The sequence below is a fragment of the Protomyctophum bolini genome (assembly GCF_963924005.1).
Source record: "Protomyctophum bolini genome assembly, chromosome: 3".
Lineage (NCBI taxonomy): Eukaryota > Metazoa > Chordata > Actinopteri > Myctophiformes > Myctophidae > Protomyctophum > Protomyctophum bolini.
In genome coordinates, this window is record NC_137864.1 from 43198661 (window position 1) to 43212460 (window position 13800).

Genomic DNA, 13800 nt, shown 5'->3' on the forward strand with positions numbered 1-13800 from the left:
CAAGCATGGTTGCAGGACCGGTTTGTGTGCTTGGGGGGGGGGGTCTGGACTCAGTGGACTGACTGCATGCATATCGGGGGGTCCAGGCAGGCAACCGCGTTGCGTGCAAAAACTGTGTGGAATGGAGGGTGTGAGTCGTGTGTGTGTGTGTGTGTGTGTGTGTGTGCGTGCGTGCGTCTGCACGAGTGTGTGCGTCTAAACTGGACGGATCTCATCTCATGGTGGCGGTCTCTCTCTTCTCTTCACTTCTTCGTCCCAATGTGTGTAAATCCCTGCTCAGATGAGAAGATCCACGACTAGTGTAAACTAGGCGTTCTCCCGTCCATGTGAATGAAAAAGCAACGGTCGAGCGGGCGGGCACAGCACAGTGCTGTGGCATTCGGCCCGGGGGCACCGGGCGTGTCTCTTCTCCCTTCGTTCGGTTCTATCCTTTGTTATTTAGTTATGTGTCCTGAGATGCCGTCTGTGCATGGGGAAGGAACCGCCCTCTTTTATGATTGCAGGCAGGCAGGCAGGGGGCCCTACCTACTGGAGACGATGCCTATTATTATTGTGAATATGAAATGTAAGAAGGAGGAGAGGAGAGGCAAGAAGGAGCCATGATAATAACTCGGCGTTTCCTAATGTGCTGAGTTGTGCTGCTTATAGTAGTGCCGGGGGTGGAAACTGGAAACACACACATACACACAGGCGTGTTTGTTTTTTAATCACAGGCAACACGGTGCAGAGGATGGTGTGTTTCACCCATTGTTTTCAACAGGTAGGCTGCAGTAAAAAATGCCATGTCAGTAAAGCGAAGCTGTGAGCCACCCAGGCTGTTGAATTTGTGAAATATTGACATATTTTCCTATATACAATATTACTGATATAGACAATTGTTAATATATATATTTTTTTAAATAATGATTTTAGTCTTAATATGTTTGGTTTCTTTAGGCTTATTATTATTATTATTATTATTATTATTATTATTATTATTATTACTATTAGGACTATAGGCTACAATGACAAACATTCATGTGAAATAATAACTATCAGCTCATTAATCCACGTATTGATGTATATTCATATATTACATAAATAATATATGGTTATTGGTTCTGTTTTATGATAGTGCTTTCCTGTTATTCCTGTGTAATCTATATAGACATAGTGGTTGTGGTTGTATATCAAACTGTATTGACCTCACCACATTGTAAGTGCATATCCTTCAGCACTGCTCCTTGGACATTTAAAAAAGGGCTTTCTTCTAACAAGATGAGCAAACAAACGCCTGTCCTATAGACATAGTCAGTCCAACTAGTCCAATGTCTAGTGGTTGAGATACTCATTATATGTCCTTTTGCATGACTTTTATTCACCTCTGAGACTGAAAACGTACGCGTTTCGGCCTGTCTGGCCTTCCTCAGCGTACGTTTTCAGTCTCAGAGGTAAATAAAGTCACGCAAAAGGACATATAATGAGTGCTGGCATTTTCTTCATCTCAACTTGTATTTTCGAGCCTTGCACCTTTAAGGATTTTGTTTGTCTGCTACGGTATAGTACTTCTCTCTCAGTGTCTAGTGGTGCCATTGTATTATTTTTACTAGCAAAAAGCTAAAAACACACCCATTGTTTAAGTTTCGTGGTTCTCAAACCTTTTCATTTCATTTGGACCATTATATGAGAGGAGTTGTTTCTGTTTTCTCGTCAACATAGAAATGGAGTTTAGACAAACCCAGAATAATTAGTACAGGATCGGGGTCAATATGAATATAAAAAATATCAAAGAATGTCTCGAATATCTTAATACAATATCTCTGTATCCGAGGGCAAAGCTGTGAAGAAGATTTGCATCTATTGCATTTGTCACAGTGTGAACTGTGAAGGAATATCTTATGTACTTTTGATTTGTAATAATGGAGTCTATAATGTATGACTCGAAACTGAATAAGGCAATGTCTGGAGTTGATAGAGCAACTTCTTCAAGACTGTCTTCCCAGAGCTCATCTGAAATTTGAGTCCCCAACTCATTTTCCCATGCCAACTTAATTGCCTATAATAATGACATGCCCCCAAATAGGGACATAGGAAATCAGCACCACTACTACCAAGTACCAATCATCCAACCGCCAAACCATCCAGCAAGTTAAATAATGTTCCATATATCAGCCAAACAGATAGTTATTAGTCGGACACTATACAAAACTGAAGTGGGGAAATGCCATGAAATCCGCTTTATTCCGTCATATTTCCATTTATTTAGTATTCCTAAACATTAAGAAGGATTATTGCATTACAGAGATATGGAGGCACATTGTTGAAGTGTGTTCAAAGTTTAGTGAAAGCAATGCATTGCAACATGACACAATAGCACAACATTATATTCTCAATAACTTCAGAAATAGCCGATCTTCAAGCTCCAGTGACATGCCCAAAATTGGGACACCAGGGTTATAGTAGTCTCGCGTTACCAGACTGTTGCCTCTCGCAATTTCCGAATGCTTTCATCATACAGTCTGGACTCTGGAGCAACGGAAGAGCTGTCATTAGTAATAGTAAACTATACAGCGGAAGTGGAGCTTCCTCGCCACTTCCGTTTCGTCTATACAGTCGCGCACATTTATCCTAATATAAATAGAAATCATCTAAACATATATAGCTGCCTTGTTGCTTAGCAGAAAAGGAAATAACAAAATAAGCTCTAAAGAAAATGGCAGCTTCCTTACTCTGATTTCGGGAGCTGAAGTTCCAGTTCCATGATATATAGCATTCGGAGATGGTGGGAATAGTTAACTTGTCTGGTTACACAAGACTATGTCTTAATCGTCTCTCTGGTGGTTAATTTCTGGAAAGTTGAAAGAGGAAATGCATGTTGTGTTTATCTCAACACACTAAGCCTAAGGTCTGTCTGTGTTCCTGTGTTAATCATTTAATGCTGGCTTGGCTTTCACGCAAGTACCAATTATAGCAAACTCGTGTAAACCTCATGCTGATAATTATGTCATAACAAATTCATATTCTGACGATTTAAAAATGAGTCACACAGAACCACCAAAGAACAAACAGGCAGTGTGACAGAATTTCCCAAAGCTTATTAATGACTGTTACTAGTGCTTAAATAGTTCACAAGGTTATCTCTTATCTCTTCACCTTTCTCTCTTTATCTTTGGCTCCATGCGTAAATGTTTAGACAAAGAAGCTAGTCGTTCGACTGCTATCTTACAAAATCAACATAACGGGAGCTGGTCCTTGGGTGTGTTTGCCTGTCTTTGAGTGTATGTGTGTGAACGTACTACTACTATGCCTGCAAGAGTCAAACGCCTTACAGTCAAGTCGCGGAACCTGCGTGGCGGACAGGACAGACATACAGTGAGGAATGCTGCTATTTTTGAAGGCTTTTTCTGCCTTTTATTGATAGATGAACAGTAGACTGACAGGAAATGGGGAGAGAGATGGAGCAAGCAAAGGTCGTGGGGATCGGGATTACCAGCCTAGGCGCCCAGATGGCTATGCCAGCCGCCCGGGCGCCCAGATGGCTATGCCAGCCGCCCGGGCTCGCAGCTTGTTTCTGAATGTTTTAGACGATAAACAGATCAAATAAACAAACAAACTGCTTCACATGAACAGTGTTGGTGTAATTAAAAGGTTTGGGCCTGTGCAGATTGCCTAGCTGTCCGTGTGTAACTCCCCATTTCTCTCTCTCCCTATTTCTTCTTTAACTTCTTACTTCACTTCACTATCAATGAAGGCATAAAAAGCCCCCCCCCCCAAAAAAAACAAACATTTGACAGGGGATATACTGTATGTTTTATATACATAGATTTACAAATGAAAGAGTGTCGGACAGAGTTCATGCCTAAAATTACAACCTGGTATCCCTGTCACATAATTACTTATTTCATTGTGTTCTTGTTCCTCTCTGTCTAATGGGATTAGTTGAGAGGAGGCCCTTCTGTCCCAAATGGAGAAGAATGGACATTCTATGGCATTGTACTTGGTGTAAACGTTGGTTAACTTATGGCTGTTGCTTCATAACCGGAGCGGTAGGAATGTGTTACTTAAAAAGAATTGTAGCTAAGAAAACATTGTTGAACTGAACCGGTACACATGCAAAGAGATTGCTCTAAAAACAACTTTTGTGTGATCGGAGCGGAGACATGAATGAAAGAGACAAGAGACATAAAAGTGAGTGACAGCCAGTGACCGCCAGTTTTGTGAACCTGTCACTGACAGGTTCACAGAAAACAGGAGGGCGTGCGACGTGCGCACACCCTGCGTCTTTTCAGCCTCGAGGCAAAGTATCGGTCTGACCTTAGGCTTAAAATGATGAAATATTCAGGTTGGGGTGAGGGGTTATGATGAAGACTGTAGGAATTCTGAGGTTTATAGGGGTTAGGGTTGGATTTATATGGCTGATTTATACTACTTGGTTGCAGCATGCCAGTGTAGATATATTCTCGGCTTTAGTGTTAACACGGCCATAAATTCAAAAAATGTTTGAATGAAAATGTATATAAACGTGTGTGTGTGTGTGTGTGTGTGTGTGTGTGTGTGTTGGGGGGAGGGCGGGTGTGGTGCATGCATACTGTGAGACTGTTTAACCCATTCTGACCTGAGATCAGATTCTAAAAATGTCTTCTACATCCTGACAGTTTTCTGAAAAAGCTATGTTTTTATGTCAGTCGTTCTTCGATTTTTCTTCAATTTTTCAATAGCTAAAGCATGACATAATGCTAACACCAAAAGGGGTTCCCGCCCAAAATGGCATATCTCGTATAGAGTGTAATAAGGTTAACATGCCTGGAGAGGTTCGTCTTATTAAGTGTTGTTTGTTTCCAGGAAAGAGAGAGAGGTTTTACAGTCGGTCGGTCTAGGAATTCCCTCTGCTAGCCAACAGAGGCATTCCTCGGAGTCTCCTCTGGCATGCCTTGGGCACACACTACAATAGGTGAAGGAAGGACAAACATGCTGACAGACTGCCGGACACACACCCAAACACACACAAGAGGCGAGGTGGGCATTGAACAGACAAACATGCTGACAGACTGGCGGACACTTCACCCAAACACACACAAGAGGCGAGGTGGGCATTGAACAGACAAACATGCTGACAGACTGGCGGACACTTCACCCAAACACACACAAGAGGCGAGGTGGGCATTGAACAGACAAACATGCTGACAGACTGGCGGACACACACCCAAACACACACAAGGAGCGAGGTGGGCAGTGGCAGATTCCCATGCGGTGCAATGCAGGTCAGGGGTTCTCTCTCAAGCAGTGGTCCTTGAGGGGGTTCCAGGTGGTCCCCGCTCCCCAGCTAAATGATGGAGAGTTGGTGACCTAATGGACCCTTATATACATCTTTAACTCTTGAGAGTGTAGAGCTTGTAGATCTGCTGTTTTTTTTTCTTTTTTTACATACATTTGAAAACTTGAAATGAGACATTCTGCACAATGAGTACTTTCTACTTTTGGTACTTTTGGTGTTAGCGTTATGCTTTAGCTATTGAAAAACAGCAGATCTATAAGCTCATAGCGCGCCACCGAGCTTGTAGGTCTGCTATATCTTTTTTTAATCGACTGACATAGAAACATAGCTTATTCCGAAAACAGGATGTAGAAGACATTTTTAGAATCTGATCTCAGGTCAAGTACATTTTGATGCCAATACTTTTGTACTTTTACCTAGATACATTTTGAATTCTGGACTTTTATTTATTTTAATTTTTTTACTTGTAATTGAGTAATTCTACATTGCAGTATTGACACTTTTTCTTATGTAAAACATTTGATTACTTTTCCCACCACTGAAAGTACATGCCATGGAGACTAGACTATATTAGGTGATGGTGGTCACATGATGGTCACGTGACCATTGGCTGTGTGACCATTGGCTGTGGTTGGTTGCCTGGGTCCACCCCTGTGTGAGCAGAGTGTGCGTTGTGTGTGTGTGTGTGTGTGTGTGTGTGTGTGTGTGTGTGTGGGAGATTAATTACACATGATGACGGCATGACTTCTATCAGAGTAATGGGTGGTGGCTGGGCTGGGCTGACTTCATATTAGTGATGGGAGATTAATCCACAAACACATCGGCGCTATCGGCCCATTTCAGTTGTTTTTAGATTAATCGGCCTCAGTTTGATTAATTAATCGGTCCAATTAATCGGTCTGTCTTTACAGATAAACAAGCCCAAAGTAACAGCTTGAACAGATCTACAAGCTCACAATATAAATATAAAGGTATTTAAGCCTGCAGTGCAGATACGCTGTTACAGTACATGTATTTTTCAGAATGGACGGAAATGATTATATTTTTTCAATACAGAGTGATATGATATATCGACATCGGTAATATCGGTTATCGGCCATAACGGCAATTAATTATATCGGATATCGATATCGGCCAAAATGTCTCCTCGGCACATCCCTAGCAATGTTATCTCAAGCTTTGTTTGCCTCAATTACAAATAATGAATGATTTAATGATTATTCTTTTTTAATGAATTGTGAAAACAGCAGCTCTACAAGCTTGTGGTTGTATCACATATGATGTGTATAATGTAGTGTTAAGTGGTCATTCAGACTAATACATTTAGTCAAACAACTGAGGCTTTGCTCACAGAATTGAGGGAGCAAAACAAATTTAAATGAACTAGAGATGCTCCGATAATCGTGATCGTCAATAACCCTATCTGGAGAAACCGATCTTTTACACCAATTAAGTGGTATAAAGGTTGAAATCAGATATATAGTATAATATAATTTTGCATCTTTGTGACCGGCCTAAACATTCTCCCCTTCCTCCCCACACACAGTTTTGACGTGGGTTTTGATATATAATGATTTTGGAAATATTCAAATTTGCCTCTTACACACAAGATTGGTATTGGTATCGGGCCGATCATGAGAAAAAACTATCTGATCGGGGCATTCCTTAAAAAACAAACCTGTGCTTACGGTGTTTTCCTTTTCACCAGATGAGCGTACGATGGGTTATTTACAGGTGGCACTGGTCTGGTGACACATTGTGATTCGAATCACAATCCGATCAAATTGATTTTGACCCTCCTAGGGGTGTGGCTGTGGTTAGGGCTTAATAATTACCTTATTTTAAGTGTCTATTTGGTTCCTAATTTTCCCAAACCCCATTTTAGCTCCTCAAGGAGCCTCCACTGGGGGTCCCCACTCCCCCATACACCCACCCCCAACGTGGGGTTGCACGTTTTTATGACAAGATCATTGGAAAGAGAATGATTTGGTTCAAGGGATATTCTATCATGATGCATACAGCGGTGGCCGAACGGTTTGCGGAGCGGTCTTGATATCGGAATCCCCGGACCGGCACGTTAAAATTACCACCGCTGAAGTGCCCTTGGACAAGGCATTGAACCCCTACCATGAAATGTTCTATGAGCAGGGCCTGGCTGTAAACAAGTTCTTGAGCTTTGTCCAGTTACCCTGGGTAAACATAGTACCTTTCCTTTCTTTACCAATGATACCAATTACCCGCATCCCGCATCCTTAGACTCACTAAATTGAGAAAGGGCGATTGTGTCACCCTGCCCCGGGTGTCCTGGGATGCAATACTGTACTCAGCACTGTACTGTATGTACAAAATGTAGTGCTTTCTCCACCACTGTATTATAATGCGTAGCTTCAGGGCCGCGCGGTGCAACCTGCTACATGGATCTACCCTGCTGTGGATCACGCAAAGATTATAAATCAAAACTTCACCCAACAGACTCACTCTAATGGACATCTGGCTCTGGTGCAGTTTGCTCATGAATAATAAACTAAGTGAAATGTGTGCTGACGGACGGTGACATTGATGTGCTGGCAAACCGCAGTAGTTCTGGCAGTAATGAGTCACTGATTAATTACACGCCAGTCCGGCCGGAACTACCAGCCCACCCCCACCACCCCCCCCCCCCCCCCATCTCTTGTCAGCTGTTGCACGCGCGCATCTGCTGCTATACATACCATACCGGTCCCAGAGTCGTATAGAGTTACGACAACTTACGTTCACTTCCACGGAGCCAGTCCAATTAATGTCTCTTCTACATGGACTTCTATGGAGCGTCGCCAGTCCCACCCCCTGCGAGGGCACCAGGAAACAATTCCCCATTCATTTTCCCCATAGACGTTTCAAAACGTATTTATTAACCCATTTAGGCCTGACGTCGAAATACAAAAAAAGTCTTCTGAAAGAAGAATATATATTCAATAGCTAAAGTATAACATAATGCTTAGATAAAACACGAAAAAGGGGTTCCCGCCAATTCGGCAGATGACAACTCATGACAAACACATTTCTTTGGGCCGAACAGATAATTAGAAAGACAAAAAAAAAAAGGCCAGGGTGCAACACTTTTTTTGTTGTTTTTCTTCTTTGTGTTGTCACCTACCGCGTTGGCTTTGTCCGAGGCTTTTAAAGGTCTTTAAATAAATACTTTTTGAAACGTCTATGGGGAAAATGAATGGGGAATTGTTTCCTGGTGCCCTCGTCGTTCTGAAATGGGGGCGGGACTGCGACGCTCTATCGGCGAAGAGTGACCGGAAGTTTTCCGTAATGCATTAGAGTCTATCATGGGCTTTAGAAAGACAACGAACGAGCTACATGAACCACGGCACTGACCGGGCTGTTTTCCGCTCCCTCATTGTGGCAGAACTCTCCTTTCAATGGCTCTGACCGGTCCTTGACTCCTTACTGCCTGTTTGGATTCTGTTTACTGATTACTGCCCGTTTGGATTCTGCCCGTTTGGATTCTCATAGCTCGAGCTTGTAGGTCTGCTATTTTTGAGGAATCGTGAAAAGTGACATGAAAGTGTTTGAGAACGACTGACATAGAGAAACATAGCCTTTTTAAGAAAACAGTCAGGATGTAGAAGACATTTTTAGAATCTGATCTCAGGTCAAAATGGGTTTAAACTGGGTTAAAGTCTCTGTTATGGACATTAATCTTGAAGACAAATGCTGCTGTCATGTATTGTTGTCTATTTGTCTCTGCAGTAAATATGTGCACTTTAACTGTGTTCTGTATGTAATCATTGTGCCCTTTTTGAGTGGTGCAACCACTCCTATAGACAGCTATGTGTGTGTGTGTGTGTGTGTGTGTGTGTCTCTGTGTCCGAGCACGGAAATAGCATATTGTCACCATCAAGTGTCACTGTTGTGACTGTTGTGATGGTGTCTTGTATGAGGTAAACTGAGATAACTTGAGGTGCACCCGGACCGCTATGTGCGTGACACAGGTCCTCTTTATAAGTGACACCTACACAGTGTTCTCTAGATTTACGCTGAAGAAGGCTCTCTGGCCGAAACGTCCTTACTGTTGTTTGTTGCTGGGGGGGGGGGGGGGGGGGGGGAACAAAATAAACTTTAATCTTTCTAGGATACCGCTGGTATTATTTTCTTTAAGACTGTATCTTCCAGAACCGTGCACCGTGACATTATGACGTGGAAATACTCAACCGAGTGCTTGCTTTTGCCTTCTTCTTACTGTTGTGCAGCCTAACGCACAGACACAGAGGCCAGGGAGGAGAGCTTGTACAGTACAGTACAGTACAGTACAGTACAGTACAGTACAGTACAGTACAGCACAGCACAGCACAGCACAGCAGGGGTTCTCGACGTCTTTTGTCTGGGGACCCCCGGAAATGGCCATGTCTCGCGACCCCCGCCGCGACCCCCCGCACCTGATTGTTGATTTATTTCCGCCCGCTTTCCCCTCAGCCTCAAGATCGAGGCCTCGCCTTTTTACAGGCCGCCGGCAAATAGGAAATGATCTGTTGTAATCTAGCTCTGCCTGGTTAAATATGGGTTAAACAAATGGATAAATAAATAAACTCTCTCTCTCTCTCTCTCTCTCTCTCCAGATGATGTGGCGTCTTGTGATCCTGCTTGGCATTGCCCTGAGTGTGGGTAAGTAGGGCTATCATGTCATCTGTTTTCCGCCCTGAATCTGACTGGCCCACTGCCCTTTTCTCACAGTTTGTCTTTGTTCCCTCAGCCTCCACACACACATACTGCACACACACACACACACACACACACACACACACAGTACGATGATACGATCCAGAGTGTAAATTTAACACGCACACGAACACATGCACGCATACACATACACACACACGCACACACATTTTTCACACAGTTCTCCCTCAATGGCCATAGTTAACTCTACTCCAGTGGTTCTCAAAACAATTTCGTGTCAAGGACCCTCACATTACGAACGAAGATTCTGTAATGTGAAATTATTAAACGTTTGCAGCAAAGAGCCTGGGCTTGGATGCCTGAAGGACCGTTCTTATTTATTCATGTGGTTCTGTAGTACGTACTCTAACTCTGACCCGATGAAGGTCCACTCCATTTATTCATGTGGTTCTGTAGTACCCACTCTATCTCTGACCCGATGAAGGTCCATTTATTCATGTGGTTCTGTAGTACCCACTCTATCTCTGACCCGATGAAGGTCCATTTATTCATGTGGTTCTGTAGTACCCACTCTATCTCTGACCCGATGAAGGTCCATTTATTCATGTGGTTCTGTAGTACCCACTCTAACTCTGACCTGATGAAGGTCCATTTATTCATGTGGTTCTGTAGTACCCACTCTATCTCTGACCCGATGAAGGTCCATTTATTCATGTGGTTCTGTAGTACCCACTCTATCTCTGACCCGATGAAGGTCCATTTATTCATGTGGTTCTGTAGTACCCACTCTATCTCTGACCCGATGAAGGTCCATTTATTCATGTGGTTCTGTAGTACCCACTCTAACTCTGACCTGATGAAGGTCCATTTATTCATGTGGTTCTGTAGTACCCACTCTAACTCTGACCCGATGAAGGTCCATTTATTCATGTGGTTCTGTACAGTACTGTAGTACCCACTCTATCTCTGACCCGATGAAGGTCCATTTATTCATGTGGTTCTGTACAGTACTGTAGTACCCACTCTAACTCTGACCCGATGAAGGTCCATTTATTCATGTGGTTCTGTAGTACCCACTCTATCTCTGACCCGATGAAGGTCCATTTATTCATGTGGTTCTGTACAGTACTGTAGTACCCACTCTAACTCTGACCTGATGAACATCCTGTGAGATCCAAACGTTGTCGCTACCAAAAAAGTAAATCCTTTGCAGAGATTAAATTAGGGTGCATTTTGCATCCCAAAACGCAGTTAATATAGTTAATAGTTAATAGTTAATAGTTAATAGTTTATAGTTAATAAAACAACGACCTCTGCATCCACGGGATGCACTAGTACTACTGTACTGTACTAACTGTACTGTTTTTTTATTCTAGTTTTTTTTGCTAGCTTTAGTTATAATAATAATTTCTTCTTCTGTTTTCTACCGTACATGAATATAACCATATAAAATGAAATATAAAATGAAATCTGGGCGGGAACCCCTTTTGTTGTTTTAAATATTATGTTATAATTTACAAGCTCATAGCGTGCAACTCGGAGGCGCGCTATGAGCTTGTAGGTCTGCTATTTTTGAAAAATCGTGAAAATATTTATTTCAGAAAACTGGAGGATTTAGAAGATCTTTTTTCTATTTTTAGGTCAGGCCTAAATGGGTTATAAATGCTGCAATTTGTAAAACATGTATTCTTAGTGCTACTGTAGTTCATTCTAGCTTCAGAATCATTTGAAGCGAGGCTGCTTGCACATTTTCTGTGCAAGCATGCTCTTCTGGGCACAGCTGAAATCAAAGTCAAATCAATTGAAGGCAAGACTGGCAAACTTCGCTTGACGTCCTGAGTCTATGTGACGTAGGAGACCGCCCCTTTAGAAGTAGGTCAGGAGTTTAAGAATTCAACAATGGGAGAAGTGAACGTGAACAGATTAGGTTTCCCTCGTTGGTCACTGTGGTGAGTAAATATAGGACCCATTCTTCACAAGAGCCACATATTTTCAAAACAGGTTGACATTTAAAACGTCCGTGTCGTATGATCTGCTGCCTGCCGGGGTTGAATGACTATAATAAACAATAAATTCTACTAGGTGGATGAAAGTGACTGCCGGTAATCTTTTTATCAGAGACTATTTCTGCCAGAACCGTGCATCCGATAAATAACTGAAATACTTGTGTGATGAGTGCTTGAGTGAACTATAATAGAAGCATCTTCCATAGACGTGAATGGTCTCAGAAATGTGATAAAAGCAAAGGTTTAACCCATTTTGGGGCGGGAACCCCTTTTGGTGTTTTAAGCGTAATGTTATAAACAAAAAATAGCAGATCTACAAGCTCATAGTGTGGCACTGAGTGCCGCGCTACAAGCTTGTAGGTCTGCTAAAAAAAATTTATCGTGAAAATGCGGCACAAATCTTTTAATATATATTATCTCAGAGCGAACGTTTTTAACTAAAATCTTTGCTTCTGAGGGGTTCCTGGAATAACGTATTTTCAGATGGGGGTCGGCGGCCAATTACACATATTTTTGGGGTCCTTGACATGAAATATTGAGCACCACTGATACAGAAACATGAGGTATTTCAGAAAACTGTAAGAATGTAGATTTTCTTTTAATTTCGACGGCAGGCCTTAAACTAAAGCCTCAAATATGTGATTGCTTCAACTGGTTGGCTGTTAGGTGGAACGGCAGCAACAAAGAATGAAAAGGTGGGAACCACTCGCTTCATTCCATGTCTTCTTCTTCTTCTCGCCCTTCTCCAGACTCCTATGGCATCCACGAGCGCGACGAACACGAGCGCCTGACCCACGGGCGCCAGCTGAAGATCTACCTGCCCAAGAACGTGGCCAGGCTGGAGTTCCTTCCGGCCGGGAGCTATCAAATGAACACCCTGTGGGAGGAGAGCGACAGGCACACTCACAGGTCGGTCGCACCACGCTCTCCACTGTCACTCTGAAGAGGCAGCTAGTGTTCTTTTCAAAATCATTTTATTTAGCTTTTATAACGGAAGCCCAAGGGCAAGTATGAATGTCATCAAGTCACAGGTTCTTAGAAAATAAATCAGATTTTACACAAGAGTAGCCTTCAGTGGAGACCGCTCTTAAGTATCAGTGACTCAAAGAGTTGACCTGATATCAGATTCTAAAAATGTCTTCTACATCCTGACAGTTTTCTGAAAAAGCTATGTTTCTATGTCAGTCGATTTTTTCAAAAATAGCAGATCTACAAGCACGTACAGTAGCACATGTAGATCTGATATTTTTCAATAGCTAAAGCGTAACATAATGCTAACACCAAAAGGGGTTCCCGCACAGAATGGGTTAAACAAACATATCAATCTCAGAGATCATAGGGCAGACATAATGAAAAGACTATGTTGTTGCGCAAAACATGCCCCTTAATTCAAGACAAAAGAAAACATTTTCTCCCCTTTTAAGTCCCATTTTAGTAAAGCCACTTCCCAATCCCCCAGCCTCTCCACGAGTACTCCATCTCTGCTAACCCCCACAATCTGTCATTGGGAGGGTGAAGAAAGCCTCTGATGAAGCAGTCGTCCATAGTCGTCTAGGGTGTGTAGAGCCCAGGATCACAATAGATGCTTGACACAGGGGTGAATAATGGGTTACAAAATCGTGGGATAAGAATTAAAAGAAAGTAGATTTTAGTCGACTAAATCTAGAGTCGGCCTTGATGCCGTCATAATGGCTGATAACACTTGCTCAAAATAGCAGATCTACAAGCTCACACGTTATTATACTGGCGTCCTCACAGTTTATTTAATTTAATTTATTTGCTACCCAACTGACCCTCATAAAGAATGGTTGGAACACATTTAAAAACACGTGATTGTTTGTGAGAAGCTACTTGTATTCTATTTGCTTTGTA

The 13800-nt window shown here is 42.4% G+C and overlaps 1 protein-coding gene across 1 annotated transcript in view; it reads left to right on the forward strand.

The window, feature by feature from the left end:
- Positions 1-581: 581 nt before the first annotated feature.
- LOC308313120 (uncharacterized protein) overlaps positions 582-13800 on the forward strand; it is a 41595-nt gene continuing 28376 nt past the window's right edge. The window contains exons 1-3 of the mRNA XM_080760037.1: positions 582-760; positions 9862-9907; positions 12678-12837. Coding sequence (XP_080616163.1) covers positions 731-760; positions 9862-9907; positions 12678-12837 — 236 coding nt within the window. The 5' untranslated portion in view covers positions 582-730. The remainder of the gene's footprint in view (positions 761-9861; positions 9908-12677; positions 12838-13800) is intronic.